This window comes from Ochotona curzoniae, unplaced genomic scaffold (assembly GCF_017591425.1).
Source record: "Ochotona curzoniae isolate NIBS_2020 unplaced genomic scaffold, NIBS_Ocur_1.0 contig_3332, whole genome shotgun sequence".
Lineage (NCBI taxonomy): Eukaryota > Metazoa > Chordata > Mammalia > Lagomorpha > Ochotonidae > Ochotona > Ochotona curzoniae.
In genome coordinates, this window is record NW_024465816.1 from 7,012,797 (window position 1) to 7,030,311 (window position 17,515).

The 17,515-nt window shown below is 42.4% G+C and overlaps 1 protein-coding gene across 2 annotated transcripts in view; it reads right to left on the reverse strand.

Moving 5' to 3' along the window:
- Positions 1-17,515, reverse strand: part of LOC121156258 (phospholipid-transporting ATPase IB) — a 584,459-nt gene that overhangs the window by 386,370 nt on the left and 180,574 nt on the right. For both annotated transcript variants that reach the window (XM_040979868.1, XM_040979869.1), the window contains exon 24: positions 5,635-5,699. In XM_040979868.1, the coding sequence (XP_040835802.1) occupies positions 5,635-5,699 (65 nt within the window). The remainder of the gene's footprint in view (positions 1-5,634; positions 5,700-17,515) is intronic.

The window sequence follows — 17,515 nt, forward strand, 5'->3', positions numbered from 1 at the left end:
TATTCTAAAAACCTAAAATATAATTATACAAGAATATTCCATGTTCATGCATTTGAAATATCAATACCACTAAAATGTCCCAAACGCATTTATAAATTTACATGAAAAATCCACAAAAATCCTAACAGATGGAGAAATTCAAAATTAATTTTAAAACGTGACCAAAGTATAAAATAAAAGACCTAGAACAACCTGAAAAATAAACAAGAAAGTTGGAAGTTTTCACAACTTGTTGCTGAGCTACCATAATTATGCAATATGGAATCAGACATGGAGACACACACATGAATGGAATAAACTATTGAAGATAGAATCACATATATTAGTCAACAGATTTATAATTAGAGTGCTTTCTAATTCCATGTAGAGATACTATTATTTTTCACAGTGGGTGCTAGGATATAGGATTGCAGTTAAACTCAGTCTTTAACTCACACCATGCAACAAACCAGATCACCGACTTAACTTACACGGTAAAACAATAAAATATGGGAGCGGGGGGGGAGATCTCCCTTTCTAGAGCACCAAAGCCGTGATATATAACTATTTCAACCAAGCCAAAAAAGTATGCACATCAAAACATAATCACATTCATTCCCTAATGCTATAGAATACACTGATGCAAGTTTAGCAATACAGACCACCACACAGACCCATGAACTAAAATTCTGTGGATCAGGTGTCCAGCTCGGTTTAGTTGGATCTGCTTCTTAAGAGTCTCACTCAAAATACAATAAATGGGGATTTGGCCAAGCAGGGGTCTCACTTGAAGGTGTAGCTGGGGAACAACATATACCGAGTATTTCTTGGGATCTTGGCAGAACTTACCTCCTTGTGTCTGCAGGAGTCTCATTTTCTTGCAGGCTGGAGGCTAGAATCACTCTCAGCTCCTACAGGCAATTTGTTTTATTTATTTTATTTCAGACGTAAAGTGACCGAGGGAAAGAGAAAGCCTTCATCTGCTGGTTCACTCCCCAGTTGATCCCAAGGGTCATAGCTCTGCCAGGAAAAAGCCGATCACCAGGAATTCCTTCCAAGTCTCCCAGATGGGTGACAGGGCCCAAGAACTTGAGCCAGCAGCCACTGCTTTTCCAGGCACGTTGGCGGCAACCTGGCTTGAAGCAGAGCACTTGGCACTTGACATGGGATGCTGGCATCCCAAGCGGAAGCTTAACTTCCTGCATCACAACACCAGACACTAAAATACTGTTTTTGAAAAGGACAGAAATTTGACAGAATTCAACAGAGGAGGATTTGACAGAATTCAACGAGAAAAGGTGATCGAGTAGACATAGAGAAATTAATTCAAGCCACAATGAGCTATCATTACATATCCACCAAAGTAGCTAGACTCATATAACAACATTAAATACTGGGGAAGATGTGGAACAACGAGGGCGCTCAGAAACTCTCAGTGGGAAGGAAAGACTGGCAATGTCTTGTAAGAGCCAGATGCCTTCCCTACAACCCGGAATTTCACTCCTCGGTACTCACCTGAGTGAAACCAAAATATTATTTTATCAAACATGTACAGCAATGGTCATGGAACCATAAAACTGTCCATCAGCAATGAACGGATAGACAAAACACGTTACAGTTATACAATAAAGGACTTAGGCGGCATGAAAAAGGAATGAAGTTTTTAATGATACACACAGCATCAGGGATGAAAGAAGCCAGACAAAACGGTGTTGACTGGTTCCACTCATACGAAATTCTAGTGGGGACAGTTGAATACAAAGGGACATTTGGGGAAGATGGAAAGCTCCAATATCAGCAACGGGGTTGGGAGAACATGGGAACACGCTGAGTGAGGGTCCTCGAAGGGCAGCCACATACAGACAATTTTAATGTGCCCGAAATGTGTTCCATTTTACATTCCCACTAATAGTATCTCAGGGTTCTCACTGCTCTACGACAATCCAGTCTTCACCAGGATGTGGTCATACCAGGCAAAAATTTAACTGTTACCATTCTAGGGGGAGTGCAGTATACCTTCCTGTGGTTTTAATTTACCTTTTCTGATGAGTAATTATGCCTCTCTCCTCCACCCACCCTTCCCAAACTCATTGCTGGCCTGTGGGCCAGGAACAAAGATAGGACTGCCAGTGGCAATTCATATGGATTATCAATAAAGCTGACTTCTCAGTATTTTCTAGAAAGCGAAGAAAACAAAAATTAGAAAAAAAAATCACAACTACTTTCTCCTGGCACTCCACCTGTCATCTAGAATGCCCCTGGCTGCACAGCATCACTCACCTGGCCTCAAAACATTGACTGTCTGTATTACAGATCCTAGGTGTTGTTCTGACATCAACTGGATAACTCAAAACACAGAGATGAGTTCTAATCATCAGAGTGCTTGGAATCTTAGCCGAGGCATGTGCTCAAGTGAAGGAGACAGATGTCAGTTCTGTCTTTGAGGGAAACCCCTTAATCCCTCTTGCTTAGGTGAGAGAGAAAGGGAAGTCAGGCCCAATGCTTCCAAATTCCAGGGTCAATTTTTCATCTGCTTCCTCAACAGTGCCCTGGGACTACACAAGCTCAACTCTGGAGTTCCATTAGGACCTAAGGCACTTCTAACCTATTGTCCTAGGGAGAGCCAGTGTGTCTGCTTTTATTGCATACCCACCAAATGATGCTTCACATAGGCTAGAAATGCCTTTAATTCAACTCAAAAGCAAGAAGGAAGAAAAGTGAAGAGAGGATTTCCCCGTAGGGTGTAGTCAGAAATGTGGAGCCTCCTGTTGCTCGTCAAACAAGAAAAATGTGGGCCTCTTGTCTGGAGTTACTGAACGCTCTGAAGTCATCAGACTAAATAAGTTCCCAGTGGATTAAGATAGGATCACTCTTTACAGGATACACCCAGGGAAGCCAGGCACACACCCAAAAATTCTTTTATAGAATCACAGCCCATCACCTGATTCCAGAGAGCACTGACACAAAGGGAAAGTAGAGGCTCATTTCCAAGGTACCACCAGGAAAAGGGACCTTAACATTTTTAAAAATTATTTTTTTATTTAAAAGGCAGACAGTCAGATCTTCCATTCACTTGTTCACTTACAAATGACTGCAACAGCCAGTGCTGGGCCAGACTGCAGCCAGGAGCCAGAACCTTAATCCACACTTCCCATGTTGTTGGCAGGAACCCAGTGCTTAAACCATCACCTTCTGCCTTCGAGGGGCACATGGTCAGAAAGCTGAATTGGAAGCAGATCCAGGACTCAAGTCCACTCTCCTCATCTGGACAGCCCAAGTACCAGCTTTGCCAGATACCAATCTCAGAAACCATCTGTTTAATAAGGGTATGGATGAAGCTGCGAAACCACCAGCAAACAGACCCTCTTGATGTGCTCACAAGCTGTCCTGGGCCTGTCCAGGGTTTCTAAGAATTTCGGTAGCGGCTCTCCATCCCTGTCCTCTGATGCGATGCTATGCCTGACTCATCTACTCCCCTAGGATTATCAGTTCACACTTGGCACATCGTGGCTGCCTCCATCACTCTTTTCTGTGTGACTTACAAAAAGAAATTCTGATTAAAGACTACAGAATGAGCTTACGCTTGGTCACTCATTCAAAAACACAGTATCACTAATCATTGGGGAAACGCAAATCAAAACCTCAAGGAGATGTCACCGTGGCCAACCTCTCTGTATATCTGCCTTTCCAATAAAAATAAATCTTTGAAAAAAAATTCAAAAATTTAAAAAAAAATTGACAAAAACATGGAAAGAGTAGAAGTCATGTCCATTGTTGGTGGGAACACAAAATGGTACAGCTTTCAAAGAAAAGCAGCAGTTCCTCAAAAATTGAAACAGGAAGTTACCATATGATTCAGCAATGCCACGTCTGGAAAAAGGAGGCTACTTTAGAAAGTCTATGGAAACTGGAACTTAAAACTAGGTTTACTTTCCTGCAAAAAATATTTGCAATCCATGCTTATAATAGCAGAAGGGGGACTTCAAAAAGCTCACAGAAAGAGCATACTTATGCCCCCCCCAAAAAAGCACTATGCAAACACTTTTGCACCAAAATCAACAACTTCTAACTCTGCTTTCCACAAATTTTCAAGTAGCCTCATCTACCCAGGATCTCTAAAAGATATTTACACAGCCATATTCATAGCAGTTTTATTCACAATAGGCAAAAGTTGGAAGTCATCCAAGTGTCCATCAACAGGCACATGGACCAACAAAACGTGCACAGGTACACAGGGGATATTAATTTTAACAAAGGGGAAAATTCTGGCATATGCTGCAGCACGGATGGGCCTTTAGGACCTGCTAAGTGAAATAAACCTGTCATGAACATCACAATACTAGAAGATTCTGCTTAGAGGAGCTCCCTAAAGTCATCAAATTCATAGGCACAAAGTAGAGCAGCAACTGACAAGGGCCGCAATACAAAAGACTAGGGGTGTGCTTAACGGGCACAGAGGATCCACGGACAGATGGTGGCGATGGTTACATGACAATTCAGGGAACCGTACACTTCAAATTTGTTAAGGTTTATTTTGCCACAGCTCACATACTCACATGCAGTTTCCAACGCATCAGAGCTTCATAAAGAAAATTAAAGACAGGTTCAATGGGGATGTTTGGGAGAATGGAACAGGATACAAGGGAGCTTTCCACAGTACCACAAAACAGGTGAGAGTCAGAGCCCCTCAGATGAGCAGCACCTGAGTTTCAGAGCTTCTTGCAAGTGACATGCAAGCAAAGGCAAGAATTATGATGAAATGATTGCTCAAGCATTCATTCCAGAGAGGGCTATCCTGCCAGTAGTATCTTGACATGAACTGTAGGCTCTCTGAGTCTTGACCTGGAAGTTGTGAGGCAGCTAGAGAATGCTGTTGTCCAAACAGTAGGAACCATGGCCTCCTAGACTTGCAAGTACAGAGACCTCTTCTTCCTTTGAAAGTGTCACAAGTCCTACCGCCCGTTCCCAGGACTGGCATGTAACTATCTTACTGCCTGTAGGTGTCTTGCTTACCCAGGTCCTCGTTATAGGGTCTCAGCAATGGACTCCCATTGTCTAGCTCCTCTTTTCAAATAAAACCGCTTCGCAGGTCATAGGCTACCCAAGAGCCAGCTCCAAAACCTGGTTTCCTCAGAGCCTTTCAGCTGTGATGGGGTGGGCATATGTCCATAAAATACTAATGGAACCACAGTATTCAGTTCTCCGTGAGCTGCTGGCTTTGGGAGGTTGAGGAATTGCGTGCATATGTGTATTCTACTTCTATGGAAATGTAAACAACTTCTAACTCATGGGAGCTATGTTTAGCAAGAAAATCCTACAGATCTCTCTTACCATCTTTACTAGAGTTAACTATCATCACTTAAGGTAAATCGTAAGAGGTGCCATTAATACCTCATAGTTAATGACAGAAGCTCAATCAGATTAAAACTAACTCAATTATCAACGCACAGATACAGGCAAAGACAAAGTCTTACCATGAGACAACATTCTAAGCTGACTATTTTGATATTTAAAGATAAGGTTTTATAAAATCCATTCAAAATTACAAACAGCAAACGTGGAATTGTTGTACGATTGTTTTATAGTAAGCATAAGACCTTGTTACCAAAACACATCAGCGATTATACCAAATGGAAGCTCTGAAAGACTACTTACATCCAAAGAATCCTCCTTTAGTAGGATCAGAGCCATATTCTGCGACACCAGCTTGCAGGAATATCCTAAAATGGGGGAAGAAACAACATGTGAATGTAGTACTCCTATCCACTAACTTGTCGGCTTTCAATAGCAGCTTCAATTCAACCTCCCCTCTACCACCTTATTACTATTTTAAAACAGTTCACACGGAGGAACAGGGCAAAACGAGGGATAGGAAAAGCAGGTGTAAGTTGATTTTGATTCTCACAGACAGCTTGAATAGAACTAGCTGTAAAGGTCTTTAAAACTAAAGGCTAAAATAAACACTTGTCAACTTTCTGTGGATTTTTCTTTATGCTTGCTTCCCTTGCAGGAAAGGCCTGGATTACCTAAAATAACAGCAAACACTTTAGGTAAAGACAAATGGAATTTAACGGTGTGCCTAAACCAGCATCAGTGTACTTACTGGGATACCAAGATCCCTCCCTGCCTTTCCAACAACTAGGCGGTTCTCACAACAGGTTTCAGTGGGGTACCACTGCACAATGAGGGAGTCATTATGCCTGTCCATTTGAGGAGTGACTGCTGCTTCAAGAACTAAATCCCGAGTTACAGGTCACAACAGCAATGTACATTTGCTTAGGACAAAGTCTCCCTGACTCCCCAAACATTTTCATCTCAGTTTTTCACAGTGTTTGTCTTGACAGGTGAAGCAAGACACTGTCGTCTACTTTCCCTCCCAGTAGGAGAAGCGATGTACCAGGAAGAGCTTGCCATCTCAGGCTTCGTTTTAGATGACTGCTCCGAGCGGGTGAGAGCACAGTTCCACACAGCAGTCCCCCTGATTCCTCCTGCTCAGGGCCCTGTGCCCGTGAGGGAGGGGAGGAGGACCAGCAACCTCGAAGACCCACAGTCTCTGCCAGGGGTGAAACTTGGCTTCATAACACCTGCACCGTCCCATTTCCCTGCAGCAACCCGGCATCACCACCCACGTTTCACCAGGCTATCCCAATTCATCACACTGCACAAAGGCAGGAAAAAATGTTCCCATTGAAAAGCCCTTACAACCAGCTTTTCTTCCAGCACCTTCAGATAATGGTTCAATGATTATTGGAAAATAAAGCAGTCTGTAGAATCCCAGCCTTCCAGCAAGTACACAGATACCTTACAATCTTATGAGGAAAAAAAAATACCTGCTACAGAAAACTACACACAAATTTCACATGTTTTATTCAAATTCAACTTCTAATTACATTTTTCTTGAATTTTTTAAGTCCCCTCGTTTTTTTAAGAGCTATTTATTTTATTGAAATGTCAGACAAACAGACAGGAGGAGAGACAAAGAGGAAGATTTTCTGTCCGATGATTCACTCCCCAAGTGACCACAATGGCCAGAGCTGAGCCAATCCGAAGCCAGGAGCCAGGAACTTCTTCCAGGTCCCAAGGCTTTGGGCCATTCTCAACTGCTTTCCCAGGCCACAAGCAGAGAGCTGGATGGGAAGCAGGGCTGCTGGGATTAGAACAAGTGCCCACATGGGATCCTTCTTCCTAGACTATAGATTCTTCTAATTTCTACATTAGGTTCAGAACCCAGGTCTACATTTTGCTTGCACATACAAAAGTGGGATGCTACAATGTTACTCATTTCCTCTATGCTATGATTACTCTTTCTTCAGCCCCAGGGAATTCAGAAACTCAAATACCAAAAACTGTTACAAATTCACTAAAACTAATGCAAAGAATTTACTGGTAGGTTTTTTGTTTGTTTGTTTGTTTGTTCTTAGTTTAAACAACAGCTGCAGAGGCAAGCTGTAATTTTTTTTTTACTCTTAAATTTTATTTATTTTTATCATTATCATTTTATGAATACAGTTCCATAGGCCCCGGGATTTCCCTTATTCCCTCCCCAATTCCCTCCCCTCTCATTGAGTTCCCCTATATCATCATGATAATATAGTTCTTCACACACAGTCATATATCCAATCTTATGGGCATGGACAATGACAGAGTCCAGCATCCTATTGTCAAGATATATTAAACAGTTTCATTGGGAGCCCAGCTTTGTCTGGAAGTAGAGATGCATACTGCACTGTATCCTTACATCTGGATATGACAGTCTCAATGACAGAGCTACTATATATCCCCTTAATCAAAAACCACAATACAAAACAACAGGAAGAAAAAAAGAAATTTATATGAAGTTAAGTTACATGCTACTAGATATGATAGTCTCCATTACACAGTTACTATATATCCCCTTAAATAAAAAGCCACAAAACAAGAAGAAAAACAAAGAAATTAGTGACACCACGAAGTTAAATAACATGCTACTGAATGACTAATGTGTCGCTGAAGAAATGAAAATCAAGAACCTTCTTGAAGAAAATGATGCTACTGTATGATCTATAAATTACTGAAGAATTTAATCAGAAGAAAGTGTTTTGAAGAGATGAAACTAACAAAAAAAATTAAAAACCGTGAGATACATTTTCTGAAGTTCTTTGTTGGTGAAATGTGTCTCCTGTAGGCAAAAAATAGATAGGTTTTGCTTTTTAATCCAGTCTACTAATCTGTGATGTTTGATGGATGAGTTTAAGCCATTTACATTTAGGGTTAATATGAATGGGTGTCATTTTATCAATGGGTTGTTCATTGAATTTAGTCTTCTGTTATTTTAAAGGGATGTTCTTCAGATTTGCCTTTGGTTTGTTGGGTGCTATTCCTCAACTCTCAAGAGAATATCTTGAAGTATCGTTTATAGGGCAGGTTTGGAAGAGGCATATTCTTTCAACTTTTCTTTACTGTGGAAAAATTTTATTTCATTTTCAAAGACAAAGGAAAGTCTTGCTGGGTACATTATCCTGGGCCGACAATTTTTTTCTTTTAGAATTGAGAATACGTCACTCCATTCCCTTCTTGACTATAGAGTTTCTGTGAGAAGTCTCCTATGAGTTTAATTGCCAATCCTTTACATGTCAGTTGATTTTTATTCACATGCACATTTAAGAATCTTTTCCTTACATTCAGTTGAAGAGAGCTTGATTATTATGTGTCTTGGTGAAGACTGCCTTTGCTCAATGCTGTTGGGAGTTCTGTGCCCCTCCTGGAAATTGTTTCCCAATTCTTTCTCCAGATTAGGGAAATTTTCCCTCATTAAACACACTGGTAAACCCAGCTTCTGTTTGTGCACCTTATGTGACTCCCATAACTCTTATATTTGGCCTTTTTATAGTGTCTCTCAATTCTTGAATACTTTTTTTTTGGCCTTATCCAGCTCTGCTTTCAGCTTTTTGTTTGCTTCCCTCTGGTGACAGGAAATATCTTCCAATTCTGAGATTCTTTTTTCTGCCTCCTTCATTCTGTTTTGGAGACACTCCAGTGTACTTTTAGTTTGCTCCACTGTATTCTTCATTTCTGATATATCAGCTTTCATCCGATTAATTTCCAGAGTGGCATATTGCTTGAATTCCTTGAATGCCTGCTTTACATGCTTCTCCTTGTTGATAAGAAGTCTTATAGAGACCCAGGGGCGTGGCCTAGTGGCTTAAGTCCTCGCCTTGAATACGCCCAGGATCCCATATGGGCGCCTGTTCTAGTCCCGGCAGCTCCACTTCCCATTCAGCTCCCTGCTTGTGGCCTGGGAAAGCAGTCGAGGACGGCCCAAAGCTTTGGGACCCTGCACCTGTGCGGGATACCCGGAAGAGGCTCCTGGCTCCTGGCTTTGGATCGGCATAGCATTGGCCGTTGCGCTCACTTGGGGAGTGAATCATTGGACGGAAGATCTTCCTCTCTGTCTCTCCTCCTCTCTGTATATCTGACTTTCCAATAAATAAATAAATCCTTAAAAAAAAAAAAGAAGTATTATAACAAGTGTTTTAAATTCTGTATCCCCCATTTTCTTGATGTCTTCCTATGTTAACTCTGAGGTTGGCATAGGGTTTTGCTCCTTTGTAGAAGCGTCTTCAGCAATATTCACTGTGCCTCTGTCTCTCTTTTGATCTTGGTCATTGTGCTTCTAACCAGCAGATTCTTCTATTTGGGGCAGGTTTCTAAGCTCTGTCACCCACTAGTCTACAGTTCGATTTTACTTACTGCAGTTGGTACACGGCTGTTTGTTTGCAGTCACTTGTACCACTCCCTCCATGAGTTCCAGGTCTGGATTCTTATGTTAGATTTCTGCCTTGGTCTCATCCCCAGCTCCTGGCTCACCAGTCTCCACCTCCTGTGATACCTTGCTGAGGCTGCACCATTGTCTGTACAACCTTTCCCCCACTTCCGGTTGGAGCAGTTCCCACGATTAGAGAGACACCAGGTGTCCTATATAGCTGGGTTGTTGGTGGTATTGATCTTGCCAGAACCTTTTGACCATTAGAGCTGAGGGCCACACAGACCTATTTTGACCCATAGGATGCCACAGTCGGTATTATTTTCCTGTGGGACCAGTGCGATCCACTGAGCTCAGTGAGTTCTCGCCGAGCTCAGTGCATGTGCAAATCACTGTTGTCCCCTGCAGTCTCGCCACACTGTAAGAAATGGCATCTATTGCACCACTACTACAGTTCTTGATCTGCTCGTTGTCAGGTCTGAGAGCTACCCAGACCTGTCTTGGATGGAACCTAGTTGCCGGTGGAGTTCTGGCTGCTGGTGGAGTTCAGATCGCCATTCGTTGAATGCTGCTGGGGTATCAGTTGCTACAACACCACACCATTGTGGCCGCTGCTTTCCTGTGTCTGTCAGTCTGTAGGTGCCCCTCTGCTGTTGTTCTGTCCTCTCCTATCTCCTGGAATGTGCTCTCTCTGCTTCACACTGGCTAACATTTCTCCATCTGTTTAAACGTGTCCTTACCCTATTCCCCCATCTTGATTCTCTCCACAAGATGTAATTTTTTCAAGATTTATTTATTTTTATTGTAAAATCAGGTATACAGAGAGGAGAGACAAAGAGGAAGATCTTCTGTCCATTGATTCACTCCCCAAATGGCCACAACTGCCGGAGTGAGCCAATCCAAAGCCAGGAGCCTGGAACCTCCTCCAGGTCTCCCAAGTAGGTGCAGGGTCCCAAGGCTTGGACCGTCCCCAACTGCTTTCCCAGGCAACAGGCAGGGAGCTAGATGGGAAGTGAGGCTGCCAGGATTAGAACTGCTACCCATATGGGATCCCAGCGTGTGCAAGGCAAGGACTTCAGCTGCTTGGCCACCATGCCAGGCCTGCAAGCTGTAATTTTTATTTAAGCACTTGCTTACCTTTTTACGTTATATTTTTCACTTGCAAACAAAATACCAGCTGACAAGTGAAGCTACAGAACTGAAGTTACAACTTTGTAGATATTCTAGAGAAACTTTTAGTCTTTTTCTCTGGCTTTGGTAAGAGGAAAGTAATAAATAAAAATAACTGAGTGATGTTTTCATGAAGCATACAAAGCCAAAGGCTTCTGAGAAGTAGCTTATTAAGGGATCTTTTCTTGGTTTAAATTTGGAAAATAGGGTGAGATTTTGCTGCAAGAATTATCACACAGCCCACTTGCGCTAGACAGACCATGGAACTTTGACCCAGTTAATTGTAACTTAACTAATGTAGCAAACTAAATTATGTCAATCCGCGTTTGGTGTGCCTGATTTCCAATGTTTTTGGATAAAATGAGATCAACTCCTGGAACGGAGCCAGGTATGGAATGTCAATCTGCACTTGTAAATTGAGGCCTCCTTCTTTAATCTCGCAATCTCACAGGACAGCCATAAAATGGCTGAGAAGAGAACCTCCGGGATTTGGCTTTTACTGCAGCTGACGTTAACAGCACACTACAAGCATGCTTCGTCTTTCTACTATGGGAGTATAACCAACATCCAAAGAAACCAAAATATTTCAGAGTCTGTGGTACTTAAAGGGGGACTAACTTTTAAGACAATAAAATAACACTCCACATGAGAAAAGATGACCAAACCAATCCCCCTCAGATCTCTCGAGCAACGCTTCTGCTCCATCTTGAAAGGTAAGATCATTGGCAAAGATTTCCACACTTCATTTTCTCTGGAGATCTTTTTTAATTTTAAAGTTTTGTGGGCTTTTAACCATTTCTGTATATTAGAGAAGTAGAGGTGCAGAAAGACAACAGGCAGACAGACGAGCCCACGAGCTCCCATTTGCTCCCATTCAGAAGACAAGCCCAGGTTTATCCCTCCACTTCCCGTTACAGCCAGTGCTGCACCAGGCTAAAGCCAACACCGGGAACTCCATCCACCTCTGGCGGGAAGTGAATACTGTGCCCAAGTGTCCAGGTTTCAGCCTCAACTCACCCATGTCACCTCAGCTAAGTTACTTCATCTCCCTGGGTCCCCACTTGATCTTCCACACAGGGACAATGCAGACATGCCTGATGGACTAGCGATGACACTGGCTAGCAACTGGTACAGAAATCAGTGGAGTTTGATGTCCACAGTCAGCACTTTCTCATCCATGCCATCCCGTAATGCGTCTCCCAGTCAGCTTGTCCCCCAAACAGACTGGGACTCCCCCAGCCCTACAGAGAAGCCCTGTGCCACAACATTAACTGCCAGAAACCCAGAAATGCAAATCTGGAAAAATAGCATACAGCCAGGGACCACCACCGAGGCTGCAATTTTCATGGCCCAGTTAGCTTCTGCCGGGAGTGGGGATCAGAGCAGGACACAACACAGGCAGTAAACGGGCAAGCAGCACATGGACTCACTGTTAGAATTAAGCTTCTCAAGTCAGCTCATTGCATCACGTCGCACAGCTTGAACATTCACAGTGCAATCTGTACTTCAGAAGACAAACTTGCAAAATGCGTGAAGTGGTTTTGAAAATACCAAACACTGGATTACAAAATGCAAGGGAGCAGAGAAGATTTAGATTTCCACCTCAGAAATGGTGTGAGATGAAAGCAGTTTGCAACCAAGTGACTTCAAACCGGAATACACACCAGGATTCTGTTCTCACTCATCCCACGCCCTTCTGAGGGATTAGAGACTGAAAGTGCCACATCAATTGTGTAACAATTTCGTAGACATTTCATCCACTGGTAATGAGGAAATGATGACTTGTGATTTGCAAAAGCCACATCTGAAATTTCACTTTAGACTGGCGGATGCCGGATTTTATTAAACTGAGAGAGAAAACTGCCAACTCCCCCAGACACAGCTAATTAACATAAACCCCAGCACAGCACTACAGGATTCTGACAACTTGCCAGATTCCAACTAGCGAAATTCACATGCAAGATGACCCCTCTACTTCCATGAAGCCCACTGGCTCACTGGAGACATACTTTCTTAGAACTTAATCTGAATAGACATATTTATTTGCAAGGTTTGAATGGGAACCTACCCTTTCAAAATAAGTTCTCAAACTCTGAGACACACAGAGAGATAGTCACAGGCTCAAAGAGAGCCCATAATCCACACGCCAAACCTAACAAATGTCACAAAATGCAAAAATGAGGGCCCGGCCCAAAGTCACTGGTAGTTAAACAGAAAGCATCACCTTCTGCTGATCTTCAGGAGTATTTGGCAAGAAAGACCAATGAGGAAACATCTAGGAGAAACAAGATGGTGGAACAGGGTGAGGACACATTTAAACAATCATTAGCCAGAGTGAAGCAGAGAGACCACAAACCCAGGAAATACGGGAGGACAGGCCGACAGCAGAGGGACACCTGGAGAGCCACGGACATGGGGAAGCAGCAGAGACAGCAAACAGTGTTGCAGTGACCAGATACCCCAGTAGTGGTCAGCAACCAGCAATTGGAGCTTCACCAGCAGCCAGGTTGGAAGGGGAGTTCACCAGGAGTTCAAGAGGTGAACCCAGGCATAGAACCTGCCCGCAGAAGCAGAGTGGCAGAATCAAGCAGGTGGAAGGTGGAACAGGCTGGATCTCATGGCTCAGACGCCCCACCAGTGCCATGTTGGGTGCCATTTTGTGTACCGAGGAAAAGGCCGGGGGGCTGAAGGAATAACAGTGAGCTGAACATGCATTAACCCAGGAACGAGCTCACTTCTGGCTCAACGCATTGCACCCTTCCCACAGGGAAAACAGTGCCAACTTGGCATTCTGCAAGTTCCATTTGTAATAGGTCCACATGGCCTCCAAACCTAAGAGCTGGCAGGCCCACACCTCCACCAGTGCCATTTTGTGTACTGAGGAAAAGGCTATGGGACTGAAAAAAACAACTGCAAGCTGCACAGGCACTGAGCCAGAAGAGAACTCACTTCCAGCTCAGCACATTGCACTGGTCTCACAGGTAAGAAAGTACCAACTTGGCATCCTACAGGTTCTACCCAACAGGTCCACGTGGCAGTCAGACCTAATGGCCCACAGGTTCTGGCAAGACCAGCACTGGGGCTAACCCAGTAATTTAGGACAGTTGATGTCTCCCTAATCCTGGGTACTTCTGCCAGGAGTAGGAGAAAGACTGCAGACAGGGTGCAGCCACAGCACAGGATCACAGTGGATGGAGAGTGCTGAGTAGGAACTGGGGCTACAGAGACTGTGGCACAGCTGGCACAAGAGCCTGCGACTAAAACTTGCTGGAAGGAATGGCACAAGTGACTATAAATGAAGAACTGGGTACAGAACGCAATCAGTAAAATTGACCTGTGGACCAGTAGACAACACAGCTTAGAAACCTGCCCTAAGGAAAGGATCTGCTAACCAGAAGTGTAGTGACCAAGAACAAGAGACAGAAGTACAACTATTATTACTGATGCCTCCCCTGCAAAGGAACAAAAACCTGTGTCAACTTTAGAGTTAACTGATGAAGACATTGAGGAAATGGGAGAACAGCCCAAAGCCTTGGAATTCTGCACCTGCATGTGAGACCCAGAAGTTCCTGGCTACCGGCTTTGAATCAGCTCATCTCTGGCCAACACAGCCACTCAGCGAGTAAACTGGCAGACAGAAGAACTTTCCTGTGTCTCTCCTTCTCTCCGTATATCTGCCTTTCCAGCAAAAATAAATAAACCTTTAAAAAAATTCATCAGCCATGCATCTTAGATTAGCAGCCTGAACCAATAAATAAAACCCATCTATCTTGCCTACAGGAAACACATCTCACCAACAAAGATATACGGAAACTGAAAGTGAAAGGATGGAAAAAAAATAGTCCAGGCTAATGGAAAGAAAAAACAAGCTGGTGTAACCATTTCTTTATCACATTATATAGACTTTGACATGAAAAAATATTAACAGAGAAGAAGGACACCACATAATGATCAAAGGACCCATCCAGCAAGAAGAGATCACCTTATTAATTTCTTAGGATGTTTTCTTTTTCATCTCTAATTTCACTCAGTTTTTCTCTCTTGCTTTTCTTTGCTAATCTGGCTAAAGTTTGTTTTCCTCACCTTAAAAGCGGTTCTTTCGAACTGCTGCCACGAGCTTTTGAAAAGAGGGATTTATCTTTTTAAATATATCTGCATTTAAATTGTGCCTACTAAATCAACCTCATCAATTGCATTGTTCAGATCCTTTTTACTATTTCCATATTTGATTTTCTAAAGAAAGAGAATAATATAGTGAAATTAAAAAAAGTAAAAACAGAAACAGCAAAGAAAAAAAAGTGACTCTCTTGTTGCAAATTGTAGTTCTTTTAGTTTCAATTCCATTTATTTTTGCTGTGACTTTTTAGCATTTCTTGCTTCCTGTTCACTTTTTTTAGTAAGTCCTTGCATTAGATAGCCTGAGGTACTGTAATTTTTGTAAGCACCTGATGTTACAAATGTCTCTCTCAATACAGTTTTGATATTGGTTTAGTTTTTAGTTTCATTTCTTCAAAAAAGTTATTTTTTTTAACTTCTTCACTGACACATAGGTCATACAGTAGCATTGTTTTCTTCAAGAAATTTTTTAAATTTTCTTTTTCATTTTTTCAGTGACACACGAGATAGTCAGCAGCATGTTATTTAACTTCATGTTGTAAATTCTCTATTTTTCTCTCTGTTACTGATTTGTCTTATAACTTTTCTTTGAAGGGGATATATAGTAACTGTGTAATAAGGACTATCATATCCAGATGTGAAGATACATGTAGTATGCACATCTCTACTTCCAAATCGAACATGGGGACCCAATGAAACTGTTACGTATAATTTGACGATCGGATGCTGGACTCTCTGCCACTGTCCATGCCTACAATGTCAGGACACACTGAGTAGCAGAATGATGGACTTCTGACTTGTGATTTGGGACTGTTTATGAAGGACTACACTATTAAAATAATATGGGGCCAATCAGTTGGTAGGGGGAACTTTGGGGTGGGGAAAGGAAATCCCAAAGTCTATAAAACTGTATCATAAAATAATAATAATAAAAAAAAGAAATATCTAAAGAGGCAGGCTTTTAGGGAGGAGATGAAGGTGCGTCTTGGGGCTTGTGCATTTCACATCAGAGTTCCTGGGACTGAGTCCCCTGCTCCTGCTGTTCCAGCTTCCTGCCGGTACCCATCCTGGGAGGCAGCAAGCAAGGGCTTATGGATCTGGGTTCCTGCCACCCCTGTGGGACACCGAAATTTGGTCTCCTGCCTTTGACCTGGCCTGGCCTCAGCTGTTGTATTAGGGGAACTCACTGGCTCTGCTTTTTCAAATAAGTAAAATAATGAATAAATGTAAATATTTCTAAAAGTTTATTAAAGAATAAACATTTCGTATTAAAGAAAAAAAAAGTACCTAACAGATGTGAGTAGTTCCAGTGCCAACACTAAACACATGGTCATTCCTTCTCTGGGAAGAATATAAAATAATACAATCACAAATTTTAAAAGGACCGCTATCTAGGTATCAATGCAAGCCTTGGGGCAGCCTTGTTACATGCAAATAAAACATTCTCTCTAAGAAATAATTTGGAATTTCTGTGTTGATATCCAGTTCTTGCCTTTCCCTTGTATTGATTCTAAACTTAGCTAGACTGTGATAGGCTCACAGGAAAAAGAAAAAAGCCTTATGTGCTCCTGCTCCTGAGGGCAAGGTGAGGTAGCTGACAGCACGTGTGGGGGCGTGACACACTTTGCCACCTGTGTGCTGTCAGCTTCCAGCAGCAGCGAGCAAAGCGCGGAAGGAAGTCTGTGACAAGCAGCACGCACAGGTCATCAGGTCATCAGGATGCTCAAGGTGTGGCTGACCAAGGAAGGCGATCATGACATCATGACAGTTCAGCTTTAACCTAAGAGGCTGCCCATTCTTCCTACCACTCTTAAAGGGCAGAGAGCACATCACCGAAATTTTAGGCAAGCACTCTTTGGCAACAGTTAACATCAACAACAAGGCCATGGATTAACACCAGGTGTTTTAGATCAAATTTGTATGGGAAACGATCACACCGATTCATACACAATTGCAAACAAATAATGCTCGTAGGCAAACATGTTATGCTTTATTGATTTTAAAAATACACTTATTTAACTCTAGAAAAACTCTCTCTCTCTCTCTCCACAGCGCATTTGTACAAAGACAGATCAGAGGTTGGGCAGCTGGGACTGAAACTAAAGCCCAAATGGGATGCTGGTGTTACACATAACAGCTTAACATGCTACATCACAATGCCAACACCAATGAACACCACTGTTCAATGCCATTCCCATAATATTTAGCAAGGAGACTGCCAGCCAATTTGGGGAAAAGAAAAACTACCAGGACTTTAGGAATAAAAATGTACCATTTATTAATAAAATGATAAAAAGTACAATGGTTGTATATAAAATAATGTTGTATATTTTTCAGTGAAAACATGTTCTCTTAGTCTGTTAGACTTACATATTGTGAAGATAACAGTAGAAAAGCCATAACATCAAATCTTGATTTCTATTTAAGTGTGTTTCTTTCCAGACAGATGAGATAGGTTTTTGGTTTTTGCTATTTCATTTTTCATGATACTGTTCCTTAGGCACAGGG